Here is a 19,191-nt window from a genome sequence, read left to right as displayed (position 1 = left end):
AGAGCTGTGAACGATTTTAAGAAGCGATTTAAAGTGGGACGGATTTACGAGTTTTTTCGTAGGCTCTGGTAATTCTAGTGTTAAAGCAGTCATATTTAGTACTTTGTCGCATATGTGTTGTGTGCAATGACTGTTTGAAGTCTGCGATTCATAGACATCACCAGGTACTGAGGATCTTCTCTGGTGATGCTCTGCTAAGCTTTTACTGCAGCTATCTTCAGCTCCTGCTTGTTTCAGGGGCTTGACCCCTTACGTTTCCTCTTCAGCATATGGAGGCCTGCTCAGTTGGATTTAAATCAGATAAATGGCTGGGCCATTCAAGAATTTTCATTTGGTATCTGTGAAAGTCTCCTGTGATGCCTCACTAGTTTGTTTGAATCATTAACTTGTTGTAGGAACCTGAGCAGATGAGATGTTTCTGTACACCTCAAAATTCATTGTGCTATTGCTGTCAGCAGTTCCATCGTCAAGGAAGATAAGTGTGCCAGGACCTGTAGCAGCCATACATGCCCAAGCCGTAACACTCCCACCACCATGTGTAACAAATGAGGTGGTCTGCTTTGCATCTTGGGCAGTTCCTTTTCATCACCACACTTTGCTCTTGCCATCTCTCTGATGCACTTTTATCTTTTCTCATCTGTCCATGAGGCCTTTTTCCAGACTTTTTCTGGATTGAGACTTGATACCACACCCAGGTAGTCTCACCAGATTGTGTTTACTGGCAGACCTAAGTGGGTGAGCAGATATATAGAACCCCACCAGTGTCTCCATGTACACAGGTGCTGACCCACTGACTACTTTGTAGTAAGCATCAGGGATTTGAACTTAATGCATGCTGCTACAGGGAGCCAATGTAGCAACCTGAACAGAAGACTGCCATGTGCCCACAATGGCTAGTTAAATACAAGATGGGCCTCTGCATTTTGCACCATCTGCAGTGGCTTGATGGCACATTCGGGTCCTCTTGCTAGCATTGAGTTGCCGTAGTACAGACATGATGAGACCAAAGCCTGAACCGGAAGTGGTGCTGCTTATTACATCAGATAAGGTCTGATCTTGTGGATGTTATACAGAGTGAATCTGCATAAATGAGAGACAGTAGAAATGTGGTCAGAGAAACTTAGGTGCTCATACCGTACTGACGCACAAAAGGTTGCGTACTGACTTGGCAGGGATAATGAGCTCCAGCTTTGCCAGGTTCAGGTTGAGCTGTAGTTGATGGTCCAGGTTGAAATATCATTGATACATGCAGAGACTCTAGGCTACACAGTGTGGTCCTCATGAGAGAATGACAGGTACAGCTGTGTATCATCACCGTAGCACTGATGTGAGAAACCATGGGCTTAGATGATGGGTAGAGAGAAAAAATATGAAAAGGACCCGGAAATGATCCTTGGGGCACCCCTGTGCATGTCTGATGCACCCTTGATTTTGTCTCCTCACCAGGGGCTTCATGTATAAATGGTGTGTACACTCGTTTCCACGCTCACATCACTATGTATAAAAACTAAACTTGGCGTAAGGCCACGCACATTCTCATGCCAGCTCAAACCATACCGTATGCAAGTTTTTGGCTCAGTTTTGCAAACTGGTGGCACCCAGAGTCAAAGCAGTGCTACTGTTCTTGTGTGGTTTCCCTTTATATATTTGATTCATATCCCGGACGCGGCTTTTTCAAATAAACTGAAATTAACCGCTTATCATTTTTAGTTTAAGGCATCTGATTGTAATCAACCTGTAACAATATAATGATGCACAAATACCATAGCTGCCTTAGTGTTGTTACTCTCAGTGCACCACTCAGAGTATTTTAACCCACTATATCTAAGTGTGGAATCACAGCTCTACAGCAGCTGATCCAAAAGCTCTACTGCAGATTGTGTCAAGAGCGAAGAGAATTATTGGGGTACAGTATCTAGCACATGCTGCCTCAGCCATGCACACAGTCTATTTGAACTTCTTCTAATTGGCAAGCGCCTCAGAGCCTTTCCTGTATGGACCTCGCGGTTCAGAAACAGTTTCATCCCAAGAACTATAAACACACTCAGTCAGTTCATCAAGTGCTCCTTGTAGAACTGCTCGCACTTATTAGTACAATCACCTCACTGTAAACTTGCATTACAGTTGTAATATTGCACAACCTGAGCCACTTATGGTTTCATATTGTATATTTTTAATTTTTATCGTACAGTATTATTATTATTATTATTATTATTATTGTTGTTGTTGTTGTTATTTAACCATTTTATAGGAAAATAATTTTATGGAGGATTTGCATATTGAATCTCATTGTACCATGCCATAACAATAAAGGAATTTAATTCAATTCAAAAGAAGAGAGCGCATATTTACTGATGATGACGACTGGCTTCTAAGTCAATTTAGATTTCCACACGCTATCTTCTTGGAGCTCTTGAAATCATTTTTCAAATGAAATGCAGTAAAGTATATATATTACATTATACAGATACATTTTAAACTTCTCTTAAATACTGTATACTGTTATTAAACGCGTGGACACGGTGAACTGGCACCCTGTTTAGGGATTGTTCCAGCCTCACGTTGTATGCTTGCTGGGACTGGCGCGATCCTGAATGGATAGATGGATGGAATAATTAAACATATACTATGAAGATATTTCAATTTTCTTTAAAAGTTTTGAAGAATCAGTGTTCTAAGCTTACAGATTGCTGATTGTGTGGCGATTGGTTACTTGGAGAAAGAAAAGGAAGGACGGGAATTGGAGGTTAGTAAATTTGAAAGAGACAGTACTGCTGCAATAAATTATTTCATCGAAGGTCGCACACGGGCATAGCAAACATCTTGCGTAAGGCAGGAACAATCTCTGGACAGGGCGCCAGCTCATCGCTACCATTGCACCACTGTCACCTTATGTTTAATACATGCTTTAATTCATTTCATCATGTAAATGATATGAAGTATACATCTCAGTATTTAATTTATTCAGAGAGCTATAATATCACAAATGTAATGGATTCTGTGTCCTGTCAATGTAAGAGAAAGCACGTTTAAGAAGCAGGTAGTGATTTACACAAATAGAATTACACACATAATACAAAGCGTTTAACGTGCTACTTCAGTGACGATGGGATTTGAGAAACTAGTAAATGAAAATGAAAAATGAAGTTTATGATGTTCTACTTTAATAACAAAATAAACTATGTGATTAAAGTGGAAATTTTGAGATTTAAGTTGACATTTCGAGCTTTTGTTTCCACTGTGTCCCTATTTTTTCATTTCTCTGTACCCTAATAAGCTTACATATGACACTCAGACAGTGGGCTACAGCTCGCCTTTTCACAGCGACTTTGATATCTGACCACTTCTTTTTTATTTTGGGCACTGTGTGACTTTCTGAACTTGAACTTTCGATCAGCTTCCTTTTGTTGTTTATACAACTGCTTAATCCAACCAATAGTACGTTTTTCATTACCTCCACTTGGCATTTGCTGTAATTCTTCTTTTTTCCCTGTGGTTTTGCCATTGTCTTTTCATAGAATGCTGTACTTAAGGAAATATTTATACTTAATTGCATATCGAAAGAGGCGTAATTCTGGGAGGAGTATGGGAGGGGCGGCAGGCACAGTGTCTTGTCTGATACCCCAACACTGCTATTAATGAAATACCTTACTTCTTCATACATATTCTAGACAATCCTCTCATACTTCTGTGGTACTTCTTTCTCTGTCATGCACCTCCAGACCTTTTGACATGGCACCCTATCATAAGCCTTCTCCAAATCAGTAAGCACCATATGCAGTCCTTTCTGTTCTTCTTGATGCTTCTCTATGCGCTGTCTCGATGCAAAGATGGCATCAGTTGTTCCTCATCTTGGCATAAAACCAAACTGTTCCTCCCCTATGGTGGTCTTTTCCCTTCCCAAATTTTCATTGTGTGCTACATCAGCTTTACTTCTCTATAGTTTCCACAATCCTGAATATCCCTCTTCTCCTTTAAATTGGGTTCAACCACACTGCTCCTCCACTCCCATGGTATTCTCACCTGTTCATAGATCTTCTGCATTAGATCCCACAACACATCTACTCCCACTTCTCCTAAACTCTTCCACACTTCTGCAGGTATTTTATCCGGTCCTGTTGACTCTCCATTTTTCATTCTTTTCAGTGCCTCTTTTTAATTGCTCCCTTCTTATTTCATGAAGAACAAAAGACCTTTTACGTAAGTCTATTGTGAATTTTGAAGCTTGGTCTGCCATTCTTGACACATAGTTTACCATTTGAAAACACTTGATGTTTTTTTTTTTTTTAAATAATAATTTTATTCTTCTTTCTAGGATTTTGTTCTCTTTGGTTAATTTATGAATTCAATGATTTATTGTTTAGTTAGTACGAAGCAGAGCCTAATGGCTGAGACCTGTTTGCATAGGTTTTCTCCAGATATGCTGGACATTCCCTAAAAATGCAGGCTAAGTTAATCAGAGCCTTTATATTGGCCTAGTTTGGATGGCTATAGCTTTGCCTCCTGGTGGATTGGCATATCAACCTCTGCCTGTTCCCGCTTTGCACTCCTCACCAAGACAGTCAGTGGCTGCCTGAGGTGCCAGCCATGTGAAAGTTAATACAGAAAGTAGATCACTTAGCATCTTTAATTTATGCCACAGTCTGTTATAGCATACAGTACACATTTAGCAGTTTTTCAAATTCAAATTTCAAATTCACCAGACCCTCCAAACATCACCTTGTAGTTTCTGATTTATAGAAGGGGGGGCTTTGATGTGTGACCTTCCTGCTCTTTAGCTTTCACCAGACTGTCTCGTAGCACCTCTTCAGCTGTGGAATGAACTCTTCTTTTCACTCGCTTTCACTTCTTAATGATTTCTGCATTAAAATTAATATTTCATTAGCTTTTTTATATGCCATAGCTGCAGAGGAGCCATCGATCTTCTGCATTGTGAGGAATGGCGGGAAGTCTTACCCAGCCAGGACCCCTACGGTGTGGAAGAACAGTGGGAGGCAGCTTGCACAGGGCATGTCTCCACCAGATCACTAGATGGCAGCTCCCCTGTGTTACAGTAGCACCCCAGTTTCCTACAGGGCATCATGGGAACTGGGATTCTTTGGTTCAGCCTTGTTGAGTTCCATGGGCGCCACCAGGGGGTGCTGTGGGGACTAACAAGCCCTACTTTCTAGGGCTCCAGCCTTACCCACAACTACTCCTGGGCCAAGCCTTTGAAACACTGGAAATACTTCCAGGGATTACATTAAAGGAGCTGTTTGCCTCAACTCCGGGAGCCAGAGTCGAGAGGAAGAAGGAAAAGGGAAAGCAAAGACAGACAGAGATGACAGTTCAGAGTATTACTGTGCTACTGTGCTGTATCTGTGCTTGGTGCCGTGAGAAACACTTGCTTCAAGAGTTTTCCACAAATAAAACTCTTTGTTTGTGGCAACTTGTGTCCAGAGCCTGTGTGTATTGGGTGTTTGGGGAGCAAGAATGTCCCCTAGTGGCCACAGCATATTAACTCTTTGAACATTTTATATTGTAGACGGAAAAGTGGAAGTGTTCAAGGATGATGTGAAGCTGTGTGAAATGGGACCTGGAAAGGTGTTTGGAGAGCTGGCCATTCTCTACAACTGCACTCGCACGGCTACAGTGAAAGGTAAGAGGAGACATCTTTGCAGGATACAAATAAAGGTTTACTATTCCCCATCCCAAAACCAGCATTTCCATTAGTATACAGGATGGCTGTAGTTTTTGTTTATTCTTTGATGTCCCTGCCATCGTTCTTGTCTCTTGTCATTTCTAAGGCTCTGGTGGCATTTGTAAGTGAGAGCAACTCCCAGACCTTCAGTAGAATTTCCCCTTGGGATTAATAAAGTATCTATCTATCTATCTATCTATCTATCTATCTATCTATCTATCTATCTATCTATCTATCTATCTATCTATCTATCTATCTATCTATCTATCTATCTATCTATCTATCTATCTATCTATCTCGAATCGTACCCCACACATAAGCCCACCTTGCAATGGTGTGTCTTTACAACCAAAATTGATTAGAAATGTTACATGGATGGTATCTCCTGAAAAAATAATCTAAGTGAAGAAAGAGCTGCTGACAGTTTCAGACTGAGCCCCCTGAGTACCTGGCTGCAGGAGGGGCTCTCACGACTGAATAGGCATCTAAGCTGCATTGCCCTGCCCAGTGATGTGCACAAAATATCAGACGTCTGAAACCCTCGCAGCACTCTTTAATATTTTATGATTTACACTTGTCAGGAACATTTTCAATGATTAAAGAGGGGAAGCCAACACTTGAGACAACCTAACGCCAGCTCTGAAGAAACAATTAGCAGAAAGAGAAATACCACATATTAATTAAATAAAAGATGATCCAAAACAGACAAAGAAAGACTAACAGTAAAGTACAAAATCTGAAAAAATAGGCTAGCCATGTCGAACTGCACTTGAATAAAAACCCCAAAATAAAAGTAAAACATTCATCCAAAAAGCTTTAGGCCTTTTCATTCTCAATTATAATTGTTCAAGTATTAAACTGCAACAGATAGAGAATCTTTAAACCAAGAGTAAAAACCATGAACGCCATCAAGATGAAAACCGCTCCTGATACTTATATGGGCAGTGCCTACGCGAGCGCTACCTTGATGCCACCCTGAGTGCGGCCATTTGGCTGCTGCAGATAACTGCTGTGATGGATTGCCGGCAGCTCAACCTGGGAGACCCGAGAATGAAAGGATGGGGGAAGGCAGCTTCTTTTGGAAACTGCCTCCCCCAAGACACTAGATGGCACTCCCCTGGAGTATAGCAGTACCCCAGATTCCCACAGGGCATCCTGGGACTTGGAGTTCATTATCCCAGCCATGTTGGGTGCCGTGGGCACCACCAGGGAGTGCTATGGAAGAACTGGGGGAGTCGTGCTTCCCTTATAGCCCGAAAGTACTATCGACTCATGAGGACGGAAATCCAGAAGTACTTCTGAGCTGAAGAAAAACTCAAATCCTCTGGTTGACCCGGAAGTGCTGGAAAATCATGTGGAAGGAAGGACACTTCTGGGTCAAGGACTATTTAATGGACTGCTAGAAACCCAGCAGGCGAGCCGGAGTGGACAACGCTTGACTGGGAGGTGTGGAGGAGAGATTTGAGAATATTGTATTATTGAGTTTAGTGTTTAGTCATTGCCTGTTTATTGTGGCTGGAGGCACTGCTTACAAAGAAGAAGAATTAGAAATACTTATGAGTGCTTTTAACCAGTGTCTGCGTCTGTCTGTTGGGTTTAACGGGACAACAGCGACCCCTAGCGTCCTCACACTGCTGAGTATTTAGTATCTTCACCTAAAGGGAAATCAATTCATTTAAGCCAGAATTGGTTATAATTAACACAAACAAAATGAACCCCAAGGCAAGTGTTGTGCTTCAGCCAGGAGGATGGGGTTAATGTTCACATTCATGTTTTAGGTCAGTTTTGTTTGTTTTTGATTCTTTTATTTATGTCAGTGTTGCTTCTCTTGATTGTGTGCATTATTTTTTGTTTTTGATTGTTTGTAAATATGTAAGTTGCCATGTGTTTTGTGGGAAGTCCCCCAATCACCGCCAGGAGCTGCCCGCTGCCCTATAAATCTGGAGGGTCTCCCACAGTTCCCGGTGGTTCATTTCAAATGCAGTAGAGAGTTTTGGTGAGGTCTGTGTTTTTGACTGTCCGCTCTGTTTTTGGACTTTGCGTGGATTACATTGCATTTTTAGGCAACTCCATTTTGATACTGCGGTCTTTGGAACTGCACTGTATTACAGAGCATTTTTTTGTGAAGAATAAAACCTTTTTTATTTTTATGAAGTTTATGTGTTTGCCCATTTATCTAGTTGGGGTTTGGCGGTCTATCCACCTTGGGTAGGAATTATTAGAAGTGCTTTTGCAACTTTTTGGGATTTACATGCTTTGGAACTTCTAGGATGAAGCAAGTCTATATTTGACACTTGTCACATGTGTTAGGGCATCCAGACTATTACAAACTATCAACCAAATAACAAAGCCATCCCTAACTGGCTATGTGTCCCTTTCTGATGAGTTTAATAACTTCTATGCTTGTGGTGACAACATTAAGGAAATGCCCTGTAAAGTGTGCCGATGTGTGTGCAGCACTGGAAAGGGCGAATTTATGTCTGGTTGTTATTCTGGGATTGAAGGTCATTCTTATATTACTGATTTTTATTTTCTAAGAATATTATCATCTAAGTGTTTTGAGGACCAGAGAAGTCAAGTTATTTTAAGTCCTTCATGTTTTTCTCGTCTATCTCTTTCCATATATTTTATTAAAACTGATGCTTCATGATAAACACACACAAGTGTAGGTCGGACATATTTAGATGGTGAGCTGCTGATTCTTTTGTCATTTGCGTTTTATTGTGATTTGGCAACTCATTAGAAAGCTACAAAGTAAGTAAGAAAAGTAAATAAAGGTTAAAAAACAAAAAGAAGGAATTAAGCTCTGGGAATCTTAAAAAGCAAGATACAATACACTACAATACAATTTTTGTATGGAGCTCTGAGTTGCAGGCACAGTGCACTGTGAACAATTCTCATAAAAATTATACGTACAGATTACACTAACTTCTAAATACAGAATTGGTGCACATTTAAATACAGATTTGTATAAAGCACACACAGGCCAATATAGGAACTGATTAAAAATAAATGGAAACCATTAATATCTGTCCTTTAATTAACTGATGCACTACAGCCAGTTAACAACAATGGAGATTAAAATTATATAAGAGAAAGTTCAAAATAAAGTCACAGTCCTGGAGACCTCAGCTAACTGACTCCCTACCCGTTCCTGGGTTTCCTCCAGTGGAGTCGGTGCAGATCTGATGACAGAATCTTTCCATCTGATGATTCCAACGGCCCTTTATCTCAGATGACTTTTCCACATGCAGGACAGCAGCCTGGCAGTAGAGCAGTGGCACCAAGTGGCACATCCAGATACTGAGATGAAAATCAGAATGGAGAAGGGTTAGTGACACTTTAAAAACATTGTGATACTTATATTTCTGTACATATGACTAAGAAACAGATGCAATGTGCCCATTTAATCAGCAGATCTAGTCAGGGTAAGCCAAACTAAAGACGTCTTCAGCCGGGATTTAAAAGCTGAAACTGAAGTAGCTAAAGATAACTGAAGTGAAGCACAACCAGTTCATTGAACAGTAACTGGGTCAATAGTAGTTGCCTTCCAATTTAAACAATTGGGTTGAAACAAAGACCTGCAGCCACTGCAGCCCTCCAGGACTGAATTTGAGGACCCCTTGCTGTAAGGCAACAGTACAACAACAACAACAACATTTATTTATATAGCACATTTTCATACAAAAAAATGTAGTTCAAAGTGCTTTACATAATGAAGAATAGAAAAAAAAAAGACACAGTAAGAAAACAAAATAAGTCAACATTAATTAACATAGAATAAGAGTAAGGTCCAATGGCCAGGGGGGGACAGAAAAAAAAAAAACTCCAGACGGCTGGAGAAAAAAATAAAATCTGCAGGGATTCCAGACCATTAGACCACCCAGTCCCCTCTGGGCAATCTACCTAACATAAATGAAACAGTCCTCTTTGTATTTATGGTTCTCATTGAAGGACTCGATGATGATGATGATCACGTGGACTTCTGGCTTTCAGTCCATCAATGTTGGTGCATCATGATGCTTTGAGTAGGTGGTGGTGGCGCAGGCCGCCACCACAGAGAAACCGGAAAAAGAAACAGAAGAGAGAGTAGGGGTCAGTACGGATTTTAGAGCCACCATGAATAGTTATTATGATGAATTGAACATACAGAGTATCAGGATTAAGTTAAAGTGAAGTTATAAAAGGCCATGTTAAAGTAATGTGTTTTCAGCAGTGTTTTAAAGTGCTCTACTGTATCAGCCTGGCGAATTCCTATTGGCAGGCTATTCCAGATTTTAGGTGCATAGCAGCAGAAGGCCGCCTCACCACTTCTTTTAAGTTTAGCTTTTGGAATTCTAAGCAGACACTCACTTGAGGATCTAAGGTTACGATTTTGAATATAAGCTGTCAGACATTCCGATATATAAGATGGGGCGAGATTATTTAAGGCTTTATAAACCATAAGCAGAATTTTAAAGTCAATCCTGAATGACACAGGTAACCAGTGTAGTGACATTAAAACTGGAGAAATGTGTTCGGATTTTCTTTTCCTAGTTAGGATTCTAGCAGCTGCATTCTGCACTCGTTGCAAATGATTTATGTCTTTTTTGGGTAGTCCTGAGAGGATTGCGTTACAGTAATCTAGTCGACTAAAAACAAAAGCGTGAATTAATTTCTCAGCATTTTTCAATGATATAAGAGGTCTAACTTTTGCTATATTTCTTAAATGAAAAAATGCTGTCTTAGTGGTCTGATGAATATGTGATTTAAAATTCAGGTTACAGTCAACGGTTACCCCTAAGTTTTTTACTTCCGTCTTAACTTCTAATCCTAATGCGTCAAGTTTATTTCTGATAACCTCGCTGAATCCGTTTTTGCCAATCAATACATTTTCAGTTTTCTCTTTATTTAACTTGAGAAAATTACTATTCATCCATTCAGAAATACCAGTAAGACATTGTGTTATTGATTCGAGAGAGTTGGGGTCATCAGGTGCTGTTGATAAGTACAGCTGTGTGTCATCAGCATAGCTGTGGTAGCTCACGTTGTGCCCTGAGATAATCTGACCTAATGGAAGCATGTAGATTGAGAAGAGCAGCGGACCCAGGATAGAGCCTTGTGGAACACCATATTGGATATCATGTGTCTTTGAGTTGTGATTACCACAACTAACAAAGAATTTTCTCCCTGCCAGGTAGGATTCAAACCAATTTAAGACACTGCCAGAGGCCCACCCATTGTGATTGTGATCAATGGTATCAAACACGGCACTCAGATCGAGGAGGATGAGAACAGATAAATGGCCTCTGTCTGTATTTAATCGCAAGTCATTTACTACTTTAACGAGTGCAGTTTCTGTAGTGTGATTTGTTCTAAAACCTGACTGAAATTTATCTAGAATAGCATGTTTACTTAAGTGGTCGTTTAACTGCATAATGACTGCCTTCTCTAGAATTTTACTTAAGAAGGGCAGGTTAGAGATGGGTCTAAAATTTTCAAAAGCTGAGGGGTCAAGATTATTTTTCTTGAGTAGGGGTTTAACTACAGCAGTCTTAAGACAGTCTGGGAAAACCCTCGTATCTAATGATGAGTTTACTATGTCAAGGACATTATCAGTAAGCGCGTCTGATACTTCCTTGAAAAACCTTGTTGGTATTGGGTCAAGGACGCAGGTGGAGGGTTTCATTTGAGAGATTATTCTATGTAAATCAGGTAAATCTATCCTGGTGAAAGAATTGAATTTGTTTATAACGGAGTACTGGGGCTTAGGAGGTTCCACAGTGTTGGGGAGATGTACTATATTATTTCTAATATCATTAAGTACAACAACAACAACAACATTTATTTAAAGATCGTATACAATTAAATCTCAGATAACAACTACATCCTCAAAGTCTGCCGGCACAGTCTGCCGTCAAAGCGGTCGACGTTTCCCTGAGCCAACAGAAGTGATCTGGCCTTGAACCCCCACCTCAACAATGAAATAGCCAGATTCCATCATCGTCGTGTTGAGTAGGAGAGATGGCCAAGCGGCATAGCGAAGGGTTGATGGTGCCATGTCAAGACTAGTTGTGCCAGTCTCGGCTGCTGAGGAGCTCTCTTTTCGCAGGGGATCTTTCAGATGCCTGAGGTGTGTGTGTCAGGCAAAGAGTTGCTGAATCTGATACTCAAGGGCCCGGAGTCCTTCGTCAACATGTTGCAGCTCACAATCAGCCATCTTCCACTTCCACTTTACATGCTAGGAGAGAGACAGAGAGAGAGTGTGGTAACATCCCAGGATAATGTAGACGGCAAGTAATCCCATTACTATAATCTGTAAAACTTTCCTACAGTGCCTTTCCAGCCTGTAAATTGTCACCATAATACACCCATCTGTAAAATGTTACTGTAATTTACTCACCATGTAAACAAGCATTATAATGTGCAATCCTTTAATATGGAGAAATGATCTGACAGTCCCGTAATCTGCCACTATAATCTGCATCCAGCCATATCATAGCGCCACGCCGGTGCTCGCCGTTGTCCACCCAATGGATTCCTGCTCTTTACATTGCTCTTTTACACCATTCTCTGTCCTTAAGAGGATGGCTCTCTGTTGCCCATATGCAACTTTGGTAGACTTGACATCTGTATAGGCTCTCCTGCAAATAGCCCACCCTGTACTTAACCCACCGCTTTGTACAATTCAGTGCTTTAATCTGCAGCCCCTAATACAGTACTGTAATCTGTAAAGTGGGCTGCTGTCTTCGCTCCTTAAACCAACACACTGAACTCCCTTAACTTGACAGATTACTGAAATGTTTAAATAAATGTAACTACCAATGACGTCTTGCTATCAATTCTCTTCGTCTGCAGCAACGATTTAAAGATCTGTCTGCTAATCTGGTGTGTGATAACCCCCTGAATGGCAGGTAAATTAAGCTCTTTTTTTAATAATTACGGCTTAAAGACCCCTGTCTTGCTATTCCTGCTCCATTCTTCCCCAATCTCCATACCCAAATGGTGTGATTAATACATGTGAGCGGTGACAAAGACAGATTATCTCAAGAGAGCTGCGTAGCCTCAGTGCGCGGCTGTTCAGTAGGTGACTCCTATACATGGCTGTCTTTCAATCGCCATTCTTTTACAGGTAAAGCTTTCTTGGTCAATTCTTCCCTAATTCCTTCTTTGTTGCTCCCTGCCAGTCAGTCAGCCTTCTTTTTTTTTCTGTCACCTTTCCTCCTGTTAGTGGCTCCCTGGTATCTTTCTCTATCTGTCACTCATAGATGTAGCACACGCCACATTTCATTATTATCGTCGGCCTAACTTCTTCTTCTTTTCTCTTTTGTTCCTTCAGCTCTGTCGCACACCAGGCTCTGGGCCATAGACCGGCAGTGTTTCCAGACCATCATGATGAGGACGGGTCTCATTAAGCATGCAGAATACATGCACTTTTTAAAAAGGTTAGTGCATCAGGGTGCTGCAGAGATTCCTTTAGTGTGTTTTTAAAAAGGTATTCACATTTCAGCTTACAGCAGAGATTGGAGCTTCTTAAGTGCTGAGGTTATCTGACCTGCTACTGTGTCATCCCACCGAAAAATAAAGCTTTGAAGTATGAAATAACCTGCTTAATACAAATCCCCGAAATGTAAGGATTTTTTTTTTGTGTATCTGTATCCCCCTGAGGGAGAGAAAGCATTGCTACAGAAGACATAAGAAGAAAAGGTTCAGAGTGTTTTAGGGAGAGAAAGGTGGAGCATCGGCAGATGATCTAAACCAGGGGTCTCCAACATGTTGCTCACGAGCTACTGGTAGCTCACAACCCCTTTCCAAGTTGCTTGCCAAAAGGTTAATGAATCCTTTATAAATTTGAAAACTTGATTAGTCAAATTAGGGGTGGGTGAAATTTTCCAAAAAATCATATCACGATCCTTTTAACACAAAATCACAATCCACAATCTGAATTGCAATCTATCTTGTCAATGTGACATACACTTAAGAGAATATCTGGACTCAAACTCATCGAGACCTAAGTAACACTTTATTTTAAATATCAAAGTTGAATTCGGTTGTTCTCTCGTCCGCTAGCTAAGCGGAGTTAAGGAAGATGCCCCGAATCTGGCGAGTGAGTGAGTGAAGAAGACCCCTCCCCTCGGACCGCTACCTTTTACTCACGCAAATACATCGGTATGGCAAGTGAACTCTGATACATAGCGAAATGAGAGAAGTCGCAAAATCAAACTGAATGTTCAAGCAAATTATAGAAAAAAAAAGATCTAAATCCATTAAGTAGTTCTCTTGTGAAAAGTAGACAGACAGACAGACAGACAGACAGAGAGACATTGGATTTTGTATATTATATATTAGTAAACCTTCAAAATAATGTGCAGTTAAAGTCTCAACAGCATTCTCAGCATTTCTGGAGCTTAGTAGAGCCAGATAACTATAAGAATCTTCACCAAGCAGCTCTGAAAATGTCAGCTTTGTTTGGGTCTCCATACCTCTGTGAGTCTGACATGAACGTCATGAAGTCAAAGTTCAGAACAAGACTGACAGACGAACATTTTATTGACTCCAGAAGAGTGAACCTCAGTGGCTCCACTCCATCAGACACCTGCCTCTCTTGTTGACTCCATGCAGTGCCAGTCATCTGACTAACTAAAAAACATGTCATACATTAAACTGGACCTGTGAATAAAGTGACACAGTGACATGGAACACAATGACAAATGAAGAAGTCATATCTGTGGATTTGGAATTGCATTGTTTTGTTCTGACAGCATTCATGTTTTGACTCAATAGTGTGTGATACACTAGAAAATGCATACAGACATACAAAATGCACTTGCAGGTGAACAACATTTTTTTTGCGATGTTTTAATGCAAAATGTGAGTTGTGGACACCAACATTTTGTAAATATTCAGGCAAAAGAAGCGTATTCAGTTTGTTTGGGTTGAAATAAGCAATGAGAATAAACATTAGAAAACATGAGGAGCTCTCGGCCATTTTCATTTTGTAAAAGTAGCTCTCAGGGGAAAAAAGGTTGGAGACCCCTGATCTAAACATTCCTCTGCTTTCCACCACTTTAGTTTTACACCACACCGGCACTTCCTCAGTCACAGGTCAATGTCAGCTTTCATAAAAACATAACTTTGAAATGTCTCCAGAAGTTCTAACAGAGAACAACAACAACATTTATTTATATAGCACATTTTCATACAAAAAATAGCTCAAAGCGCTTTACATAATGAAGAATAGAAAAATAAAACACACAGTAAGAAAAGAAAATAAGTCAACATTAATTAACATAGAATAAGAGTAAGGTCCAATGGCCAGGGTGGACAGAAAAAACAAAAAAAAAACTCAAGACGGCTGGAGAAAAAAATAAAATCTGTAGGGATTCCAGACCATTAGACTGGCCAGTCCCCTCTGAACATTCTACCTAACATAAATGAAACAGTCCTCTTTGGATTTAGGGTTCTCATGGAAGGACTTGATGATGATGGTCACGTAGACTTCTGCCTTTTAATCCATCCATCATTGTTATAATAGACTATAATTGTTATAATAAAAGTCTAACAGACCACCATGAGTCATAAAGTGCAGTACAGAACTGAAACATGAGCACAATCACAGTGTAGGACGTGTCCCAGATTTTGAATGCTTTCTCTATCAATAAGTGAATGTACAACCCTGAGCACTGTCCATAAATTCAGTGTCGGGACTTGCAGAAGGTTCCTCTGCTGTGGAAGATAACCTTTGTGATCCCAGTGCCAAACAAATTCCAGTGACGTCAAGGACTTCAGACCAGGTGCTCTTACATCATGAAGACCTTTGATAGGCTGATCCTAAAACAACTATGACCCCTGGTTTCAGGCCATCTGGATCCTCTGCAGTTTGCCTATCAGACACAGACAGGTGTGGAGGATGCTCTGATCTCCATGTTCTACAGAACCTACTTCCACTTGGACAAAGCTGGCACCACAGTCACGACCTTGTTCATTGACTTTTCCAGTGCTTTTAACACCATTCTGCCTCACTGACTGGGGAAAAAACTCAAGGCTTTGAATCTCGATGCCCCTACAATCTCTTGGATCATAGACTACCTGACCAGCAGACAGCAGTTTATAAGGCTGAGGGATTGTGTGCCTGAAATGGTGGTGTGTTGTACTGGAGCACTTCAGGGAACTGTCCTGTCTCCCTTCCTGTTTACCCTCAACACTACAGACTTCCAGTACAATACCAGCACCTGCCACCTTGTCTATCATAGGCTGCATTAATAATAAAGATGAGCCAGAGTACAGGAAGTTGTGGAGGATTTCATCTTGGGGAGCAGGGAAGATCAGCAAGAAGAAGGAGCTAATGGTGGATGTTCAGTGTGTCGAGAAGCCTCTGAGACCAGCCACCATTCAGGGGGAGGACATGGCAGTGGTGCAGAGCTACCTGGAGGTTCACATAAATAACAAACTGGGCTGGTCTGACACCGCAGGAAGAGTCAGAGCAGACTGCACTTGCTAAAGACACTCAGGTCATTTGATGTGTGCAGCAAGCTGCTGGAAATGTTCTACCAGTCCATAGTAGCCAGTGTGGTCTCCTGGGGAAGCAGCCTTAGCTCTAAAGAAGCACAATGCCTGAAAAAACTTATCAGGAAAGCCTGCTCCATCACAGGGCAATACTGGACATACTGGAAGCTGTTGTAGAAAAGAGGGCTGTTGAAAAAAGTGGATGCCATCATGAAAAAACCTTTATTCCCTCCAGGCGTTGCTCTCTAGGAGAACTTTTAGCCAAAGGCTCATTCCTCCACAGTGTGCTGAAGAAGTACCTCAGGGGGTCTTATGTGCCCACTGTTATCAGACAACTAACTGCTTCCACCTGATGTGCTTGTTAAGTTTATTTTTTTTATTTATTTACATGTCATTTGATTGATTGGCTGTATTATCCGTCATGTGAGTCTGTTCTTTTTTGTGTTTCTGATACTGTATGCATCTGAATTTCCCCTTGAGATTAATAAAGTTTACCTAATCTCTAATCTAATCTATTTGTTTTAGATCAGAACAGTGGTTAGGTCTATCCAGAGTCCTGTGTTCTATATCCATCTCAGCTACTGTCTCTGTGAATTGTGCATATTCTCTCAATATTTCTGTGGATTTTCCTCATTACATCTCGGCTTTCAGCCCTAAAATTGTGCATGTCAGCGTTATTGGCTTCTTGAAGCTGGCTGCATATAAATGAGCATGCCGTGCCGTGGACTGTCTCGCTATTTAGGGAAGGTTTTTGGCTATTGGGATAGACTCCAGGCTTAACAGAGGGTTAGAAAATGGATGGATGTATAAATGTATGTTTATACAGCTTATGGATAAAATAAATAGTTCAATTAGTTACACTACCTGTCTAATATAGGTTAAAATCTATGTGGTCAATTTAGACCTCATCATTAACATTTGCAGTGCATCATCTGCTGGTATTCTGTAATGCATGTATTAGTAAAATGCATTGCATTTCTCATTCCAAAAGATGGCACATCACAAAAATTTGTAGCAATAAAATGCATTACATTTATCATACCAACAGGTGGTGCAGCACAAATATTTGTAGTAATAAAATGCATAGCATTTGTCATTCCAACAGATGGCACATCAGTGCAGTAATAAAATGCATAGCATTTATCATTCCAACAGTTGGCGCATCACAAACATTTGTGGTAATAAAATGCATTACATTTATAATTCCAACAGTTGGCGCATCACAAACATTTGTAGTAATAAAATGCATTGCTATTGTCATTCCAGTAGACATCAGCTCTGCTTTTGTAAATTCCATGCCAAATGACACATCACAGAGACGCAGCAACTGGATGGACACACAGAACACTAGTCCTTTAATTAAGGCTGATGCTGAGGAAAACATGATGCATTTTCATACTCAGTCAGGGGATAAGCAGAGGGGCTACTTTCAAGACTCAAGGCAGTGCACTTCTCTCAGCCTCTCATTTCAAGGAGTTTCAAACTAATTAGTTACGGAGCTCCATGATAGACGGCTTTAACTTTCTAAACCTGTTTCCCAAAAAGTAGCTTATCCATGGCCACTTAATTCTTTTTTAAGAGGAGGTCCTTTTTCTTCTAGATGTGTGCATGCAACTTTTGAGGGCAGGCACAATGCCGCTTCGGCAGCTGATTAATCCTCCTTGTGCCACCTTAAATAAATTTTATTTGACTTGAACATCAGGTGGTTTAGTTTCATATGGTGTTCTTTATTTTGCAGTGTCCCCTCATTTCAGCAGCTGCAAGAAGATGTGCTGAGTAAAATTGCTGATGTATTAGAAGAGGTAAGCATCATTTTGGTATGGAGTTGATCTTACACAATGTCAGAGTAAGTCAGAAAATTACAATTCAGTGTTTTAGAACGTATACACTTACTTCTCAAAAAAAATAATTGTGTTTCTGCTTGTGCAAGATGCACTACGACACAGGAGATTACATCATCCGCCAAGGAGCCAGCGGGGATACCTTCTTCATCATCAGCAAAGGAAAGGTGAGAATTCAGTTCAGTTTAATTTATTTCTTACTGAGTGCAGCCTCAGGCACCTTTAACAAGTTTACAGGTAAAATACAAATTACGGTGATCCCTGGCAATTTGTGGGGGCTACTGGTGCAGGACCCCTGCGAATGTGAACATCTGCAAATACGTTCTGTGCTCATGATTACTGAATATTCTAAATAAGATGGTGTTTTGTCTTTATTAGAGTAATATATTATTCTACTTTTCCCTTTTGTATTATTAATATGTAGCCTTTGTCAGAATGCCACAGATCTCACAGACTTACCACTGTTTAGAAGGTATTGTACCATATAACTTCTCCCCACCTTCCCTTCTACATTTATAACCTCAGGCAATTGGGTGTAGTAAAAGACAAGCAGGAGTTAAGTTCCACTTTTTAAATAATGTATTATTGATAATATTCATAAATAATAACAATATGCAAAGTACATTTGAACATTGGCAACCATACAACCTGACAAATGTTGATGTGTAGCTTCAGGCTTAAAATGTCTCTAGTTAAGGCATCATTAGTGGTCAGCTTTCTTCAGAACAGGCCGCATGCCTGTCTCAATATGGCTGCTGAGCTGTGCTCTTCATTGTGTTGTCCTTTTCAGTTCAAGGTGTGTGATGATCTTTCATCACTTGTAAGAGAGAGAGGGTGAGGTAAAGCAAGCAAATTTATAGGTTTTCTGTCCAACCCCTACAGCCAATAGGGTATCATGGTACTTAAATGTTTCTGATACAAGCCAATTCCAAACAGCCATACTTCAGACCAATGGGAGGACAGAATACCTTCACACCTGCCCTCCAAACCAGGTGTTATGGTAAAGCTTCGCAGTTAGGCAGCCTGGCTTTCCTGTGGGGGTTGACTGAGAGGCCAGCAGAGAAATATTAGTCAAACTTGTTTGAGGCACTTCTCTACACGCTCCATGACTCGACCGGCCCCTGAGTTCCTGTTTCTTGCCCCTTCCATTTCCGCTGAACATCACGTGAACAACTAATATAGTTT

The 19,191-nt window shown here is 40.7% G+C and overlaps 1 protein-coding gene across 1 annotated transcript in view; it reads left to right on the top strand.

Moving 5' to 3' along the window:
* Nucleotides 1–19,191, top strand: part of LOC120538748 (cGMP-dependent protein kinase 1-like) — a 156,671-nt gene that overhangs the window by 56,659 nt on the left and 80,821 nt on the right. Inside the window, exons 4-7 of the mRNA XM_039768184.1 lie at nucleotides 5,525–5,638; nucleotides 12,999–13,104; nucleotides 17,904–17,967; nucleotides 18,096–18,173. Coding sequence (XP_039624118.1) covers nucleotides 5,525–5,638; nucleotides 12,999–13,104; nucleotides 17,904–17,967; nucleotides 18,096–18,173 — 362 coding nt within the window. The remainder of the gene's footprint in view (nucleotides 1–5,524; nucleotides 5,639–12,998; nucleotides 13,105–17,903; nucleotides 17,968–18,095; nucleotides 18,174–19,191) is intronic.

Source organism: Polypterus senegalus, chromosome 11 (assembly GCF_016835505.1).
Source record: "Polypterus senegalus isolate Bchr_013 chromosome 11, ASM1683550v1, whole genome shotgun sequence".
Taxonomy (NCBI): Eukaryota; Metazoa; Chordata; class Cladistia; order Polypteriformes; family Polypteridae; genus Polypterus; species Polypterus senegalus.
Note: the sequence above shows the minus strand (reverse complement) of the source record. Positions and strands in the feature narration are given on the sequence as shown.